This window comes from Vidua chalybeata, chromosome 1 (assembly GCF_026979565.1).
Source record: "Vidua chalybeata isolate OUT-0048 chromosome 1, bVidCha1 merged haplotype, whole genome shotgun sequence".
Classification (NCBI taxonomy): domain Eukaryota; kingdom Metazoa; phylum Chordata; class Aves; order Passeriformes; family Viduidae; genus Vidua; species Vidua chalybeata.
In genome coordinates, this window is record NC_071530.1 from 27,223,898 (window position 1) to 27,243,767 (window position 19,870).

At 34.8% G+C, this 19,870-nt stretch overlaps 1 protein-coding gene across 1 annotated transcript in view; it reads right to left on the reverse strand.

Annotated features, from left to right (window-relative positions):
• Positions 1-288: 288 nt before the first annotated feature.
• THSD7A (thrombospondin type 1 domain containing 7A) overlaps positions 289-19,870 on the reverse strand; it is a 145,725-nt gene continuing 126,143 nt past the window's right edge. The window contains exons 21-29 of the mRNA XM_053932746.1: positions 18,192-18,309; positions 17,318-17,463; positions 16,593-16,767; positions 14,327-14,500; positions 13,261-13,356; positions 10,084-10,166; positions 9,550-9,760; positions 6,054-6,141; positions 289-4,389 (exon numbers count right to left, since the gene is read on the reverse strand). Coding sequence (XP_053788721.1) covers positions 4,305-4,389; positions 6,054-6,141; positions 9,550-9,760; positions 10,084-10,166; positions 13,261-13,356; positions 14,327-14,500; positions 16,593-16,767; positions 17,318-17,463; positions 18,192-18,309 — 1,176 coding nt within the window. The 3' untranslated portion in view covers positions 289-4,304. The remainder of the gene's footprint in view (positions 4,390-6,053; positions 6,142-9,549; positions 9,761-10,083; positions 10,167-13,260; positions 13,357-14,326; positions 14,501-16,592; positions 16,768-17,317; positions 17,464-18,191; positions 18,310-19,870) is intronic.

Consider the following 19,870-nt stretch of genomic DNA (forward strand, 5'->3'; position numbering starts at 1 on the left):
TTAGGGGTTAGCTTGGAAAGGTTACTGGGGAGGTAATAACTACTGAAACAGGATAAACCCCTCATGATACAGTGTGTAAATTACACAGCAGAACTGGACAGGAAAAGAATTGAGTTTTGGAGAGCACAGAGATTGAATATGAGCAATTATGAAAAAATGCAAAGTGACTTCTTTTTATTCAAGATTTAGCTTGACTTGAAGTGAATACATGTCTTTTAGTGAGATCTTGTTGACCCCTTATTCTCTACAGAAGGATTGTTTGATATAAAAGTGGCAAGGAAGAAAATGTTATTTTTTAAATTTCATTTATTGGATATTTATCAATCAACAAAATATGTTTTGTAAATTTCCAGGTCAATTAGGACAGTAGCAACAGACTTGATTGTTACCATAGTATCAGAAAGTATTTTTCTTTTTAAATAGAAAGACTAATTTTTAACAAGAATATGTTTGCTAATGCCTTTCAGAAAAAAGAAGAGACTATTTAAAAGATGGTCATATTTTAAGGATCTGGCTTTTATTGTTACTCTATCCCAGCATAGAATACTACATTTATTAAAAAAAGACATTAAATGATTTTGTGTCTATATTTATTGTCAGCAATACATCAGTTATGTAAAAATAACCCAGATGAAAATGTAAGACTTGTTACATTTTCACATCATCTCTATTAACTGAATAATGCTTAGTGACAATATACACAAATTTGCAGTAGTAGTTGTACATAAACATTTTGTGCATTAAAAAACAAATTTACATAATTTAAAAAATAAAAATGCATTACACAATTTACAAATTAACATTAACAAAAAAAAAAGGTAAACATTCCTCAGACAGCTGCCTCCTCGTTCTACAAAATAAATATTCAAGTAAATTAAGTTAGGCAAAATAAACTCTTAATTCTTAACGATTTACATAAAGGTAAAAAGACAGATTTCCATTTAATTCAAGGTATATTTTACAGTGATTTACACATAGAGTTTTTAAATTGCTCTCTTCAAATTGTAAGATTGGAAAAAAACTTTATTACATTTTGGCAGGAGGAAGGGGCGTTCAAAATTGATGCTTTATGCCAAATATAAACAGGCTTGTGCAGTTGCATCAAAGCTTCAAAAAGGAACTGCTCCAGGACTCAAAGCAGACACAGTAAGCTAGAAACTACAGTTTTAAAAAGGAAAATATAAACCACCACATCAACAGGAAAATATCTACTTTGCTATTTTCTGAATGGTTTATTTGATCACTGGAAACATTACTTTCACAAACTAATAATCTACAGTAGTGGCTGCTTTAGGCACTGGATTTGTAGAAGCACTCTGATTTTTAAGCAAATTGCTTTTCATTCTATATTAATAATTCACATATTATTTATTTCTGCTTCAATGCTAGAGGACTTAACCACCTTTGCAACATTTAGATTTACATAAAATTTCAACCTTCTTTACAGCCTAGTATTTTTTTCTTGATAATGAGGGAAGCCGCTCTGGCTTCAAATTTCCATGCATTTTGTTCATAGAAAAAATAATAATAAAAACACACTCTAGATTTTAAATGCAGCACTAGTATGATGCGGAAGTGCACCAGATATTCACTGATCAGATATAAAATGTAACACATACTAAAATACTTGCATGGATTGCAAAGGCCAAACATACTTTAAAAACCCTCCTATCTCTTTGTTTATCCATTTAATGTGTAAGGAAAAGGAGATGTCATACCTTTAACTTCAAGTTATTAAATGCTTAGATTTAGGACATAAAATTCTTCAAGGCAAGAACAAGGCAAAAGCTCCTGCTAAGACCAGCTATGTCATAAATAAAGATGACTCATTGCCAATGAAAGAAACCCTGTTCCCTCAATGCCTTCTTGGTCCAAAACTATTTGACAACACAGAATCAGACTTTTTAAAAAAACAGAAATCATTGTTAAAATCTGTCTCCACGTGTAGTTATTGTTCTTTAATACTTTGTAATTTTTCCATGGGTTTTTTTTTGTGTCTGACAAAAGAGGAACCAACCAGGTTTTTCTTGTTTTCTACTCAAGAATGCTAAAAATCAAAATTATCAAGATTTGTATTTTTGCAATGGATCTTTACAAAGTGATATAAGACCGAATGCTCCACTCCTGAAACACATATATGAATGAACCACTGCTGCTGCAGGGGCCATGAAACTTCATCAGCTGCAGCCGGATCAAGGTATAAAATGAGAAATTAAACCTGCACCAAAGACTGTTACCATTGTTCCTCTGGTCATTATTCCCATTTGGGGAATACCTACACAGTGGGATGAAGGTAATTTTCTAGATGCAGTAACACCACACTGGTAATATGGCAGCTAAGTTAAAGAAGGACCATAATCTCTCTTGAATATCCACAAAATGCTCATTGGTTTCAAGAATTATTCTACATAGAACAAAAATGTGTATTTTTAAGAACTGGTATTACCCATTGATGTCCATGAGAGTCTTGTCATTGATTTCAGTGGATCTGGATCAAAGTTTGCAAAGCTAGTTTCATTCAGTGTGCAAAAACTGGTGCTTCTTGAGTAAATAGAGTGATGAGTAGGCAGAAGTGGTTTAGGTTATAAAAAAGACCTGAGAACCTAATATTGAACTTTATGTAACAATTATTTTTGAGAGGTTGCCTGAAAAAGTTTTGTATTGCTTAGTAGTGGCACAGTCACTTGTACGTTCCGGCTGCACGCAGAAGCCATTTGAGGAGAATAACCCTTCTCAGGACATGGATCACATCCATAACAGCCATGTCACATGAGTGGCAAGTCAATGAGCTTCATATTGGAAGCTTAACACTGAAAAGCCATAAGCATGTAAGAGGTTAACAGTGAGTTTTCATACTGCCAGAGTTTTTTGAAAAGTCATGAATATTAAAATGGCAGAACTATTGATCTTATTGTTTACTTGCCAGTACTCTCAGGAGTTTAACTGAATAATTAAAAGAGTCTATTGAATTATCCTAATTAGAAAAGACAAAACGTCTCTGAGTATTGCACTGCCAGTAACAGTGAAAGAGCTCTCATTAACAGAAGGAAAGAAAAGTAAAACCATTTTATTTCAGTTGATCAGAACACCTTTTTAGACAAGAAGTATGTCACTCAGGATTACAGGGCAACCACTTTTCTTTTTCTTTTATCTTTTTTCTAACAAAGTTAACAAATATAAAAAATCTAGTCATAAACAGCCTTCAAAGTATAATTAGAAACCAGCAGGACAATCTATACCAGTATAGGTAGATGGGGCAAGAAACTAGACACTTGTATTACTGCCACGGTGTAGAGTACAAATGGCTGCTGTGATGAGGAACGGTGTGTGTACAGCAAACGTTGTAGCTGATTCCATCCCGTCGCAGTCCAAACTGAACACTACTCTCTTCAGGATTCAAGACCTGTCTACTTGACACTCCTTGCACAAGATACATCATTATCCTTTCTGAAAAGAGGCAGTTTCTATGGCAATACTAGTTAAGTGCATATCATGCTGCACTAATATAGTGCAAAAATTTGCCTTACATGTAGCAAAAAAGATGCAGGCAAGTTTGAGTTAGAGAAAGTAGAAACGTATTGTAACATTTACAGCAGGTATTTTTTTCCAGACATCAACCGCTAGAAAATAGTGAATCTGAGAATGCCTCCTTTCTGGATGTACACATGAGGCCTTTATAATTTGGAGTGGTAACAGGACAGAATTTTGCAAGTGAGTCATTGCCCTCTGAAACGCAGGTTAGCACAAGTTATCATCAACTGGCAAACTGTTGAACTTGCTCAGTGGGTTAATCCCATTTAAAAGTTAATATTGTACTAAGCACTAAAATGCCCTTCATCACGTATATAATCTGATAGAATAATACATATGGTTCAATCAAGAATATATGTTATGTTTGAATATAAAGAGTCATAGACAGCTTGGTACAAACTCCTCATGCGTACTGATTATACTTGGTTAATGATGCAGGGGCTTCCAAGTGTTAATACTCTGTCACATACAGTATTCTGGAGGCAGAAGGGGTGGTCAGTTCTAAGACTGAGGAAACACCACAGATCTCCAACTTCAGTGTCTGTTAATGTGATTCTGCCTGATTTCTCAGTGCTGATGGTCTAAAGTAAAGCAGTAATACCTTGAATTTTGTTAGGCATTATGAAATCCATCCTTCTTTATCTATGGTGCAGTTACAAAAAGAAAAATCCAAAACACTTAATCCACTCCATAGAAAATCCCTGTGGCTTTGGACACCTTCTGATTTCATTCCTATAGTTTAGACTCCATTTGTCACCATGAGAAGTCGTAGTTTACATGTCTGCATCTCCATCATAAGCCAAGGTTAAAGGTTTCAATCGGTTGTTCTGCCTTCTCTGGGGCTTCTTTGGCTTTTTGCTGAAACAATAAGATAATTTATAAATAGAACAAACAACTAATAACATACAAAAACATATTTCAGTCTTACATGTCTGATAATGCATTCAGTTGCTTGCTTATAAAAGCTATAAACCTAAAACCTTAACTGGGATCACTAATTATCCCTTTATCAACCCAAAGCAATATCTAAGTCAAAGCTCAGTTGTTCAGAAACAAACTGTTATGATGCTGATGTGACTTGAGGAAATCCTTGGCAGGTACTCTTGCAACATCACTCAGTTTTCAGAAGAATTCAGAGCCTGCCATGCAATATTTGGTCATGTATCAAAGCTGCAATCAGGTTCTTTTAAATTACGTGACTCAAATATTAAATCACTCTTGACACATCAAGGGTTTCTGCAGGAAAGAGCCATCTTTTGATTGGTTTTATCTCATTATACTTGCTGGAATGCCTACAATTAATTCTAGATGTTATAATCAAACCAGTCATTAATAGCAGAGGTATGGTTGTTTGCCATAACATTCCTTGTCTAGCCTTGAATTAGATTTTTATCCAGCAGTATTTCCCATCCATTTGATATCGTTTTAAAAAATTACCAGGCCAAAGAAAAATGAATGTTTATCCATGCTTTAATACTAGTCTTCTTTTAGAGTGTAATGTAAAGCATTTCTTTAAATCAGGCCTGTGCATCTTCAGTCTTGTCCAAAATCTTATTTCAGCTGTGTCACTTAGGCTGCTCAAATCTGAATATTTTATACAAAACCTTCTGTTACAATGACTTGCCACAGGGCCACAGGTTCTGGTCCAAATAATCTGCAGTGTTTTTGGATGATAATGGATTTCCTTTTGCTCAGGCCCCAACCCCCAAAAAACCAACCAACCAACCAAAATAAAAAGACCACAAAAACCCCAAACAAACAAACAGAATCCCCAAAAACAACAAAACCCCCCAAACAAACAAACAAAACCAAACAAAACCCTCCACAAAAACAAACAAACAACAACAAAAACCTGTACAAATTTTTATATTACCTAGATAGAAGTGAGGTTTTGGGCAAAGTTTACTGAATGACAAACATACCCAGAAGCCCCCAAATGCCTACTAATGCAGTACAGCCAAGAGCCTGATGTATAGGACCACACTTCCCTCACCTTTCACCTGTACTGTCATCTGGATTAGAAATTCCAAACAGGACCTAGAAAACTTCAAGGAGCACATTCTCAAAGGTGACTTGTTCAAAAAATAATTATTTCATGTATTAAAAGGATGAGAAAGTTTTCAGATTTTTTCTGGTTCGGTATCTCTATATCTTGTCAAATATAAGATATGATTTGCCTGGTTTCTCAATTTCGCTGTTGCTATTTCTCTCAACATTTTTTCATACAGACACAATAAAATTATTCTGGACATCGTATATTACAACCAAGATACTCTGAGCAAAAACAAACTGTACACTAAGCTACCCCATATTTGTAAGTTCTTATACCCTCAGAAGAGCATGTGGTGATCCATCATCTAGAGTACAACCAGAATCTGCTAACCTGAGTCTGGACAAAAGGACACAGCAAATTAAACACTGCAGTTCACAGAAGTGCTTGCAATTTCTACAGCAGTGGATGCAAACATTTTCATTACAGTCTGTGAGGGGGCTGTTTTCTTATAAATAATTAAAGAACTCACCAGGCTAGATAGATCATAGAAACAATAAAGATGAGTAAAACAAATGCACCAGCAGCTACACCATAAACCCAGGTCTTCAGCCTCCCATCTAAAAGGAATGAATGTTAGTCAGTAGTGTTTGAGTTAGTCTAGTTGAATTATTAGTTCTGCTATAGCATAGAAATACTTTAATAATCCAAAATAAATGTCTTCACTAGCACATACAGTTTAATCAGGTAAATATTGTTAAATAACTGAGAAATTACTTTGTGCTCTGCTTTTCAGTTGAAGTCAGGATAATTCAAATGGAGCTGAGATCTGGGGCAGAGGCAGCAGGTGAGAGACCCAGAAACTCAATTTGGGGGCTGTCTGGTAGCGAGCAATCACTCAGTATGATCACAAGGCAGTGCATCAGCCTGGGACTCATTTAGCATCACTTTCTATTCTAGCTCTGGTAAAGCAATCTGACTGTCATTTTTATTCTCGTTCCTATTTACTTGTATGTTTTTAAATGTCCTTAGCATGCTGTATGTCATCCATCCCTTAGCTGCACACACACAACTTTTACTACTGCATAAAGTAGCAAAATTATAAAATTTCTTTCCTTACTAAGTGCAAGTTTTGTTGTTATAAGTAACTTCTCCTCACAGAATAAAAATACACAAAAAAAGACAACACATGCTCATAAATAGAACAACTGTCTCTTGATAAGGACTGCATTTATGTGCAGCCTGTGCAGTTTGTATTTTGGACATGATGTTCCTCGAGGTTTAGGCATACATACCACTCTCCTTCTTGCCTCAGATGCACCCATGTCTATGAGGAAAATTATGTGACTTTGTCTGTGGGGTTTTGCTCTGCCCCCAAATGATAGATCACAACTAAAAGTGAGTGCATGCTTTTTGACTCACTACTTTTATCCAACTCGTTTTTCAAATTTCTAAATGGCTTTTTGCAAACATTGTTTTCCATAGGGTTAGCTAGCCCTGTTGCATTTCCTGGACATTAAAAAAAAATCATCATAATAAAACTGAATTATTTCATTTTCAAGTGGTATAAGTTTTTTTTTCATGAAGTTGTGTGTTTTTTCAATGTAAGCAAATACAGCCAAATTTTTTCTGACCAAACACTTAGTGCTTCTCATTAGCTCTGCAGAACCAAAAGACACCGTCAATGCAGTTTGTATTTCCACAATAATATTAACAGAAGTTAGTTAAGATTGCTTGGTTACATAGTAGTGCTCTCCATTGCTATGCAGTTAAGCTCAGGCCTTCCGGTCTGCAACAATGCAGTCTTGCTGTCATGTGGACAAGTTGTTCAAGACTAATCAATATCAGAACAATTTACCTTCATTACCTTAATCAACCTAATGAAACATTATAACTGATAATAACTGACATAACTGAAATAACTGATCCATTAAAGATTAATGGAACAGTAGATTTGACTTGACATATCCTATGATAGGATAATATCAATGAGAAGAATTCAGACTTTAGTACTGCTAAATAGGTTAGTTTCCTCTCTCCTTGGTTTATTTCTATTGGCAAATGTAAGAGGCTTAGGTTTTTTTCAGGTTGGTTTCTTTTAAAATAGTAACATCTCCTTGAAAAAAGGCTGGCAATGTCTTGTATACAGATTTATTTGTTTTTGTCAAAGCAAGGAACTCCGTTAATGAGGTCGTTCCTATTATGCAACTACTGACCTCTGACTCAGGCTTTCTAAATTGTGTCTGGACAGATTATTTCTAAGTATGCAAGGGAATTGGCATCTCAGATTCATCTTTTTGTGGTAATACCTCAGCCTAGACAACTGAAGAGGGCAGTTTTAATATCTTCCTTTCTGGAACTGCAATGTAATTTGTGGAAGAAAATGAAAGACCTATTTTAGATCTAGACTTAGAAACTGTGAGGAAAAAAATAATCATGTCAGAGTAAACCCAAACCTTTCCAACAGATACCAAATCCTGAAATAAAATAATCAAGCCTAAACCTCATCAGAATAGGAAAATGTTCACTTTCTCTCACATTTGCTCATAACTTCACTGCATAAAGTATTAGTTCTATTGAGTATGTTTGAGATTAACTGAACTGAGCTATGTCTCCTTCCCAACTTGAATCACATAAAATGGGTGAGTTTTCATTAAGTTTTCCAAATGTACCTTGCTCCAAAACCCTCCCTGAGCTCACATGAGTGTCCATGTTCCTAAACTGTTGAAGGGGACCGTCTGATATTTGCTTATTGTTATCACTCTGTGTGCTGCAACACACCCTCTGGCATTTTCAGGAGGGGTTAGCTAAAATGAGTAAATAATAACATATTTGGTAAGATGCTGTTTTTTAAAAGAGGACCAGAAAAGCTTGATTTTCTATTTTTTATTTTTGAATAAAGTACTTGGAGTAAAGACCATTTTATAGCAGGTATCAAATATAATATCAAAGTACAAATAATTGTAAATACTAGTAGGACTAAAGCAATCTAATGTAAGTATTTCTAATTTCTAACCCAAACATTATTTAATCTGTATTAGATTAAATATGAAATATTTAGAAATATTTTTATAAATCTCAAATTGAAATATCTTTATATCTTTATTATGCATGTAAAGATAGTACTTTCAATTCTGCAATTAAAAACATCAAAAAAACCTTTAGAAATAAATGACCACACTAATACACAAAGGTATTAGTATATTTAGCCCTATGTGACTTAAGAGGCACTTAAGATGATAATCACTTGCTCTCTTCCATATTAATAATGTTTTGGACAACATATCTCTTCAAGTGAAAGTATTTTGTTAATTAAAGGGTTTTTTAATCCAAATATTTAGTAGCTCTAGAAAATGTTTACTGACATCTGATTACATGACGGACTTTATGAAGTATTTTTATGAAATAACTCCTATATTTTAGATCACTCTTGCATATGTCTTTGCTCAGCTCTAAAGAACATGGTCCATCATAAAAGTAAATATTGCTCGTAGAGACTTAGAGCAGGCCTATGCTAAATATCAATAATATGGTTAGCATTTGACTAACATTAATTAGCATAAATATGGATATGTCAGAAAAGCATTAGCATACCTATACCAATTATTTTCCTACAAGTTTTGCTAATGCTGCAAATTTTAAGAAGCCTTTATTCTTTCCAGTCTTCAGTGCTATCTTTTCACTCCTCTGTCAACAGAATTATTGGTTAAGACACCAGTTTAATATACTGGCTTGCAGCTTTGCAGCAAACTCCCTTCCACAGTCACATTTCAAATAGCTTCTGTGAATTTTAACAGGTAGAATGGCTAAAAGGAAAACTGCAATATAAGATTTCACTAAATATATTGATGGAGTCGTGAGGGGGCTAGATGTTTACTTATTTCTTTTCCTTTGTTTTCAGTGAGTACATGCCTGCCTTCTTAAATGAACAGTCAAGGGTTTTTCTGATCTTCCTAGGTATACAAAATTATAAATGCCAGACCCTGCAGCAGTATTTAGCACTAAGACTGCTCATTGCATGACTTCACCTGGCCCAAAAGGCTGCAGAAACCAAGTCCTTCCTCGTCCTGTCTGGTTACTGGAAGGCTGGGTAGGGTTCACAGCTCGACTGGTTTTCACATCCCCCTTTTTGTCCTCCATGGTGGGGATCACCACCACTGGGATGAGAGTGCACTGCTCGAGTGTGCCATCGGAGGACATAACTTCAGTGTATCCGTCTTCACAACTGCATGTCCTAGTCTGTAGGGAACAAGTGTTTTACAATGTGTAGCAGAAAAACAAGGTTTTCTGTGAGCTATAAGGCATAACAACATGGATGACTGGAAGAGAAGACTGTTTTGATGAGTGCTAGCCTGGAGGGTACCTCTTCACATATTTTTATGCAAGTTCATACCATATTTAACATTTAACTGAAAGTCAGAAAATTGTGCAAGGTGGATTTTAACAAATTTGTGACTAGTAAAATCTCTGAAAATACTTTTTGTTGACATAATCTTTGTAATCAAGAGATGTGTGGGAAGGCCTCGTGGGGGTGTTCTATGCTCCAATGCAGTAGCACATACCTCACTGCAGTAAGCGTGGGGTTGGCTGCACGGTGGGTTACATGACCTGTCAGCATCTGGTTGGCGCATCACTAAACAGCCCCCTGTAGGACAGAAAATCATATTTTCACATGGTAATACCTCACCACTGATGAAATTACTTGCTGCACTGTATCATGGATGACAATCTTGTTGCTAATTTGAATGTAAGAGTCCTTTTATTCCAAGGTGAAGGATAATTGGAATCAAGCGTTTTCTTATATGTAGAGTAAGGATACAGCAAATGTATTTAATTTCATGTGCATTTTAGAGAACTAATATTTGGCAATGGAATCTTTTGTTTCCCTCTTTTTTTCCATTGGTGAATTGCCAAAAAAACTAATTTAAATGCTTTGTTGTACTCAAGGGAACAAATTTGGTTCTCTAGGGCCCTCCTTATGACTTACATATTGAAACTGTGTCAACAATAGAAATAAAACCATATTTTTTTTTTTTATATCTTTTCCTGTTGAACTGAAAGCAAGCTACTCATCCTGTTTATGGAAGGATACCTGTCTTCTGCTGCTACTGGGTCACTTTTACACATGCCTTTATGAATCAAGGCTTCATGTTAGTCTGAGATTTTACAAAGGAAAGCAGATTTATCAGTAAAGCATGTACTGAATGTTACAATATTGATGATATTGTGAGTTTCATTCTTTTCCCTTTTTATACAGACCTAGTTTTCATTTCTACAGCTTTATATATAGTGCAGTTATTGTTATGGACCAGTACACACAGTCAGGATTTCACTATCATTTCAGCCAGAATTACTTTAAAATACATTTAGAATCAGTTTGAATTTACCTGTGTTTCCTTTTAGCTTATAGAAGAGGGATATGAATCACATTGTTTAAAATTCATACTGCTACAGGAAAATTTATCATGCATCTCCCAAATTAATTCCATTTTTATACTGGTGTGATATGATGATAAAATCCTGATAGCTGAGGTTGGTCACAGCCATAGCAGATGCAGTTAGTTGTGGTTATGTAGATCCAAGTGTTAACAGGATGGCTAGTGAAGAACAAAGAAAACCCTGCTGGTTGCCTTAAGTTTTCCCCACCCTCAGAAAAGAAAATCATACATCCTAGCATACAGATCACATGCCTGTGGGAATCTATGTAATAAAATATCAGTCATCCAAGGAAGCAGAAGGAAAGAGTTGCCTCATCGCCCATGGGAAGAAACACCTTTGAGTAAAAAAGAATTATTCAGCACAATGATATTATGCAAGTAAGTAAATAGAAAAAGACCTTAAAATACCAACAGAATTCACAATACTTATTTAATAATGTCTGGATTAAAATACACTATGTTGAATCCAAATGTGCAGGAACAAGGCTGACAAGACACAGTAATCAGAGATATGGGTTGCTTGTGAATCAAAATAAGTGATCTCAATTTAAATCAATCATGCATGTGCATCTATCACCTCAATGAGCTCATAAATACTGTAAGTATTCATGAGCCCAATATACTGTAAGTATATATATATGTATATATTATACAAAACACTTTCAGAAAATGTACAAATTAAAATTAAAATCTGGTTCACTACTGTATATTTAATGTAGAGAAGTTCCCTCTACATTATATTTTAGTACAGTAGAATATTACATTTAAGTACTGTGCTTGTAAACTATCATAAAATCCATGAAAACTATAGTTTTGCATTTAAGAGAAATATATGAAAAATATAGTTTTGCGTTGCACAGAGACCAGTGATTTCATGTGCTGGAATATGCCATTAATCTTCCTTTCAAATCAGAAAGTTATCACAGCTTAAAGCCACATACAAACAAACTTTGAAAAAAAAGTGATGCAATTTAGGTCTGAGATTTGTCTGCCTTGGAGGTCCTATTATGAAAAATCTGCCAATAATATACAGTCATACATTCATCTTTCCTAGAATTTATCACAACGCTGTATTCAGTCACATCAGAATAAATTATTATTTTCATGTGACTGACTGTGATTTATGAATATATTCTGATTTTAACATCTCAGAGCCACAATCTCCAAGATGCTATTTACTTCAAATCCTATAGGACCTTTCATAGACAATATCCTATATTAATCTCAATAAGAATTCTCTCTTAGAGCTTTACTTACCATAGAAACATCTTAGCTAAGCAGGAAGCAGTCAAGGTTCATGAATAATGCCCTGCTGCAATTCTTGTGAACAAGACGTGTTTTAATAGTCCTACACCACAAGGTAAGATTTGCAAGAGACTTTGAGCTATTATTTCAACACCTTGTAAAAATAATACAAATAGTTTATTTCTACTGTTACAACAGACAGTAGTGGTGGACTCCACCATGAATAAGTATTGTGGTGGCAATAAATAACAGCCCCTCTGCAGTGACTGACCTGACAGCAGATGGCATTGAGGATATGTTTACAGTCTCTGTGATTCTTTTACTATCACTTGGTCTGACACAAAAATTATTTAAATAAATGCATAACTCTTAGCTTAAATGAATCCCTATTGCCAATATATAAATCAATATAAATAGATTCATATGAAGGTTTTCTTCTGAGATCTCCGCTGTTCCTAATTTTTTTTTTTTTTTTTTTTTTTTTTTTTTTTTTTTTTTTGCTTTGGCTTGCACAAAAAGTCACAACATCCCATAGCAGTCCACTGTGTATCTTGATACAGATTTATAGCATTGAAGTAAAGAAATAAACTCACATTAGCACATTTATTAAAATTTTATATTTTGTAACTTTAAGGAGATATAGCATATATGGATGATATTATCAAGCTGTGCAACTTTCTTTGCCTTTGTATAGGCACTGAAATGACCTGTAATACACAAAAATTGTATTTGTTGTAAGGCCTGAAATTTGAAACTGTACATTTAGAAGTGTAAAGATGCCTATGGTAAAAAAAACCCCAAACATATACACTGTAAAACATTTCAGATCCACTACAGAAGATAACACTTATATTTACTTTAAACATTACATGCTGCATGATTCTAGAAAAGAAACAGCATTTTTAATATGCAAAAAGATGATGATTTTGATTCATACCCCAGGAAGTGTTTTTAGCAGATCCTTTTAAATTTTTTTTTCAGTTTGTTAGGAAAACACATTATCAACTTGTTTTCCAGGATTTTTTTTTTTTTTGTGTATATAAAAAGAGTAGTTACCTGTGACGTTTAAACCATCTGACCTTTGGCACCACACGGTCCGAGAAGATCCCTTCCATGGGCTAGCCATCCACTTGTACTCATAGCACTGCCCATCTGCACAGAGAACATTGGCATTTCAAGAGCTTCGATGACGAGGTTTTAGACTACCAGGGGCAGCAGCCACACTCATCAGCTGACCATACTCATTTTGTGGCCACACCCATTAAGATTAATGGCTTGTACAGTTGTTAATTAAGACCCTTTCTCCTTCATCCAGAACTGCACCACACACGTGGAGCTCCCAGGGTCTCCTGCACTTACTGGACATGCAGAAAATAGACCAGATGTGTCCGAGACACTAACTAGGTTTATGAGCAATGCAGTAAACGGGTACAAGAAATGTTTCCAATAAGCTCATAATGGTTGTGGCCCATCTGTTGTGCAAACCTCATTTAGGGGTCAGGTTCCTTTTCTGGTAATACTAAGCTTCAGTCAGTGCTCGGCAAAGTGGCCAGGCCTGCATCTGGCTTCGTGTCTCGTCTCTTCTGTGCACACCTCATATGGTCTGGCATGAATCATGGAGTCCTTCTGCACCTTAGCTCTCTATTATAAATATAAAATTCTTTTTTGTCTGATCTGGCCTCTGAATGGGCAGGCGATACAGGAAACTACTTTTTTGAAACAATTTGCCTACTAGCAGTGGTAAGCATGGCTGAGATATTTTAATGACATTGTCATGCAATTAACAATTCAAAGGGTAGAGAGAAATCTAAATCTTGTTATGAATCAAAAATCAGAGATTTCTTTTTGTTAATGTTACTTAGTGTATTTTCCCATATAAAAAGAAATGTCATTATTTAAAAAAAATAATTCTAGAGGGTTAACATACGATAGTTACCACTTGAAAGTTTTTCTCTTTACAGTTGATATATGTAAAACAACAATTTAAGTGCATCTGTGTTTATCAAATCTGCATTTGCTTAAAATTGATAACATGAACAGAAAGAAAACAAAATTATGGTTGTTTTTTTGGTTGTTATTTTTTTCTTACAGGAACCAGCCTGACATATATTTTGGTGCTTACCATTGCATGGTCTTGTTTCCAAAGCCTGTTCTGGACAGAGATGTTGATTCTCTAAGTCCTGAATGATCACTGCTCTAGATCGGACTTGTATTCCTCCAAAACCAAGATCTTCACCATTAAAACATGTTAGCTGGCAAAGGCTCCATTCTGACCACTCTCTCAAGTAACAGTCCCCTGTCAAAGAGCAGTTTTATAAGATGAATGATCATTGTATGTAAAGAGTTTTTTACACTGAATATGTCTTAAAAAAAAAAGGCCCAAGTACAGTTTCTTAATTTTCCTTCTTTTTAGTTCCTTTCTTTTCTCTTTTTAAACTTGACTCATAGTGTAGAAATCATACATTTTGATCTTATCTGCATGTCTATGTCATAGAAAATATTATAAAGGTTATACAAGGGCCCATTTGTTCTACAGCAGTTTTAGTTTCTTGTAGCATTCCCATGAGATCACCCTCATTATAAATCTCTTTGCAATGCTCTACCAATGTCTAGATTTTTGTACATTTTAAGATATTTTGCATTGTATGTCTTATGCTAAATTTACTTTTTCTTTTCAATTAATCTTTGATCTTAGAAAACATTCTCTAGTATTAAGAAGATTAATTATTGCTTATCTTTCTCTAAATAGACGTAGAAGCAACTGATGGAAAATCCTTTGCAATAAAGGGAAATGGAAGCATGATTAAAATGTCTGTTCTTGCTATTTCATGTTAGGATAATAGACCTGTAGAATTCTATAGTGTAAAACTGAAAAATAAAATTATACTAATGACACTAATTAGCACAATCAGCTACATTTAATATTTAAGGAAGATCCGAGGCACAACACAAAGAAACAATTTTGTTAAAACTGCAGTTGAAAATAGGACTAGACTGTGCACAAACTCATAAATAAACCTCTTAGTTCTCATTATTTCAGTGAGAAAGTCATTAAAAATTCATGCTACCTTGCATTATACTGATGACAGATATAATCAGTACTGTGTTGACCGGATGCCTGATTAATGAAGGAATTTTATTTGCCAACCTTAGGAAAGCATGCAAAGAAATGAATAATTGACGAATGATGTATACATAATAGGAAAACAAGTAGTGATTTTTGGAAACATTAGCTGGAGCATATCATTAGCACATCCCCACAGGGCAGTTATTCTTGCTGGCTAAATATGAAATTGTTGAAGAACAGGTCCCTGCTCTGCCAAATTTTTAAAGCAATCAGTAAGCAGCTATATTTTTTTATAAAATTCACTAATATGAAAACATAACTACAATCTTTGTATTCTTCCAGTTTCCATCTAAGAAGCAAAAATACATGAAAATTATGCAATTGGAATGCTATGTACAAAGCAGTGATGGAAATATCTCCATTTTTTATTAATTTCTATTTATTGAGATAACTTTACCTTCAGTCCAATCTGATATGAACTGGGAAAAAAACTCTGGGAAAGAGGAGAGTTTCAAGAGAATGAAAATAGAGTATTGGTATGAAATTATAGCTACATTAGAACTGAAGGAGTTTATCAACCTCTTCTGAAGATTCATCATTAATAGCTACTAAAAAACAGCAATATACTTCAAATTCTACAAGTAAGTGTTTGGAATGAACTGGAGGGGTTTTACTGGAAATTAAACAGATCTTATATGCTCTTAATCCTTCTCAGTATGAACATCATGGACCTGATCATTCATAAGAGCTCCTTTAGATTCAGTTCATAAAGGCAGTTGTAGTGCATGGCACATCCCTAAAGCTAAACAACTACAGGCACTCATGTTTTCTCAGAGATCAAAACTTTAGTTTCATTTGGAATAGAACCTCTAAAGAAAAAAAATAAGATGCCTTAGCTTATCTTCCTTAGACACCTATAAAAGGCATCAAGTTTTTAGCCACTGTTAAAAGTATTAATAAAGCTGTTAGACAGTCTACACACTTAACACTAATATTTAGCTGTAAACCAACATCCTTTCTTATAGAGTTAAATACAGGTTTTATTTCAATGGATTTTGTGAAAAAATATATACATCTTAGATATAATCTGTGACTGATAGATCATGCCTTTTATAAATTTAAAATCTAGTATTTTTTCTAATTGATTGATTATCATGAAGCCATTCCTAAAAAGTAACTCTGTTGGTCATTTGATAGAATAATCCAATCAGTAAAGCAGATGAAAAAGATTTAATTGCCTGTGGCTAATGCTAGGCCCTAATAGCTAAAATGACACCAAAGCAATCTTGAAACGCAACATTTATTTGAAGAGCTTTGTTACCTGGACAAGGGAAAGTGCAGGTTTCCTCAAGTATTATCTTCTTATCACCATCTATAATAGGCTCTATTTCTCCACAGAATTCCTCATCTACTACTTTGCCAATATCTTCAATGGATCCGTCATAAACCACACAGGAGATGTTCCTCACACGCGTTCCCTCTCCACATTGAGCATCCTACAGAAGGAGAACATATATTGATTGATACTGAACAGAAGAAAGTACCAAAAGACTAGATCTGAGTTACATGTCACTCTATCTCCTATTATTTTTGCTTAACTATTTATTCATTCCAAAAAGGAGAAAAAGAAGACAAAAAAAAGAAGACATGGTTCATTACATCTGAAACGAAAAAAAACCCCAACCCCAAATTTCTGATTACTGTTACTTGTTCCCTAAATTACAGAGCTAATTATGCTTTTGAATTGCAACCAGAGCAGTATGTCAAGTGAAGATATCTTATAATATGTGAAGATATTTCTGCTGATATTCTTTTACAACAGAAGTATTTAAATTATTAGCAAAGATGCTGCTCAGGTACCAAAGATTACATTTATACTCTGAATAACTCTAGGACACTGTTGCATCCATTGATAAATATGAAATCTAAGGAAAAAAAACCAAACTCTAGTTTTTGGATAAGAGAGATAGAAGCAAGTTGTTTACAGAGTTGTGATATGCCTGGATCCACACGTTCCATAACTTCTAAGTCCCATATGGCTTTTACCTCTACTTTGCATGTAGACCATTGACCATATTGCCATCGATAGCAAGGTTTTACTGGACAGGGTTTGAATTGCTCCATCTGAGAAGGACAAGGTCTCCCATCACCCTGAAATGGCTGATTTATGGTCCTTCTTCTGATCATTTTTCCTGTAACAAAAACAGCAATATAACTAAAAACAAAGCAGTTAGACAGATTAATTCCTCAAGATGTTCTATTTTGCTGAAAAGCATTGTGTTTGAATAAAGCATTTTTTTCCAGATTTGACAAATTTAATTATAAAGCTGATCTGTTGGCTCTTGTCTGTTACATGGATTCATATGTTCTAAGTCAGATATTTTATAGTCTGTCATTTGTTTGTAGTGTTAGAAGTGCAGGAGGATGTTTGATTAGGATTGCTCCTGTAAAAGCAAACAAAAGCAGTAATTTCCTAGTTCAGAAGCCTGAAGAAAAGTATTCTTTATGAATGTGATGAGATGTTTGTCCATTTAAGTGGAGACTCCTGCTCTTCATCTGCAGCTTGCTGCTAGAAGAGGCCAGCATGCTGTGTTCCTCCCTCAGTTAACCCAGAAACACGTGTCCCATAATTGTCTGATTCCAGCAAACAAGAGCTTGCAACTGTCTGTCACTATCTGTGTGGGAAACATTACATGCAGATTTTGCAGAAGATGGAGGATTCTTCACTCAGGCCTAAAGAAAATTAAAATACAATAGGCTTATGCAACAATTATATCCTCTTCAATTGTGAGTGATATGCTACCCAGCTTCACTGAAATATAGGTTCTACTTCAAATACTTATTTATATAAGGAAAGAGGAATTCTCAGTCTGAAAGAGGAATTCTCACTCTTTAAAATATGCTAAAGGTATGTACTGACCTGTAAGGCCACATGTTTGAGAGCACTCAGACCAAGTAGACCAGTCAGAGAGCTGACAGTTCACAGGACATTCTACCATGCAGGACATATTCATTTGCCATGTCTTTTCCAAACCAAGCTGAAAGAAAATGTCAAATGGTTAGCATAAAACTCCAGGTCTGTATCAGTGCATCAGTGCAAGGAAAAAAGTGACGAGGACATTTAAAATTCTCACTTCAAGACAGTCCTAAAGCATATACTGATCTTTATATACATGCATAAATCCCATTTTCATCAATCATTTTCTAAACTAGAACCTATAAATGGAGCGCTTAGTCTCTACACTATTACTTTTTACAACAGGTGAAGGCCAAAACGATTTATGAAGTATTTTGAAAGAGGAATGCAAAAATACTGAACAGCTATTAATAAGGGAATTGAAGTGATACTAGAAGCCAAGTTTAAAACTAGCAAAAGGAGGAGGATGAACATGCACTAGATATTCAAAAGATGTTGCAGATGCTGAAAGTTTACAGGAGCTCAAGAGAGACTGAACAAGTTAATGGAAGATAAATCTGAAGGTTTAAGCACACAGAAAACCCATCAGGCAAATGCAGTTCAAGAGCTGAAAACAGGCGGAAGCTGTGAAAGGAGTAAGGGGAAACTCTTGTATGTCTGTGCTTCTTACTCTTCCTAGGGCATCTGCTTATGCCTCTCTTGTTTTCTTCCTAATGTGCTGTATAAGTGCATGATTGTTCTGTTCTATTCTATTCTATTCTATTCTATTCTAATCTAATCTAATCATGCTATCCATACAAAGATATTGACATAACACTGACAAAAAAAAAAAAATCCAAAAAAAAAATTGCATTTTTCTCTGAAAAACTTTGTAAAAAACCAGAATCCTCTAGCATCCATAATGTAAAAGCTTCAGCTGCTGGAGGAGTCTGAGAGAACGGGACAGAGAAATTAATCTCAAGACTCAAGTTTTCCTAAAAATATATTCTATTCTCAGTTTTTCCCCAGGTATGATTCAACATAACACCCCACGCTGGGGAATAAAGAGTTTTATAATTATGTTCAGGACATGGCACAACAACTACATGGTCCTTTGGTCTGATCCTGGACAGCCATTTCTATGTTCTTATAAACTCACACACTCCATATTTTCCCCATCCATGCAAAGAAAGAGATATTCTCACTACCACACATGAGAATATATCATGCAAGATGAAATGTGACTGATGGCAAAAATATTAGCATAATAATGCCTGCATCCTGCACAGATGAGTTAAAAGGGTAGGTCAGCAATAGGGTGTATGATCTAAAGTGTGAAAGAAAATCAGTCCTGCCAACATGAACAGATCTACAGCTTTCCAGCACAAAGGACTGTTCTTTTCACTGGACCTCACCAGCAGACCTTGAGCATCATTGAGACATTTCAGAATCCTAGGCAATTGTGAATATCTTTAACAAGAAAAAATCCCCACCTAGTTAGAAAAAAAAAAAAAAGTGCAAACTAGACATTTCAAAACCTATTAATTTTAATGACTGGAAAAGAAAAGTTAATTATATAAAACCAGCATTTAAGACTTTAAAAAGGAGATAAAGCCACTATTTCCTACTAAAAACAAGCATAGAACAATAATTAGGCACAACATTAACATGTCCTCCATAAATAAACTACCACAAGTAGTGAA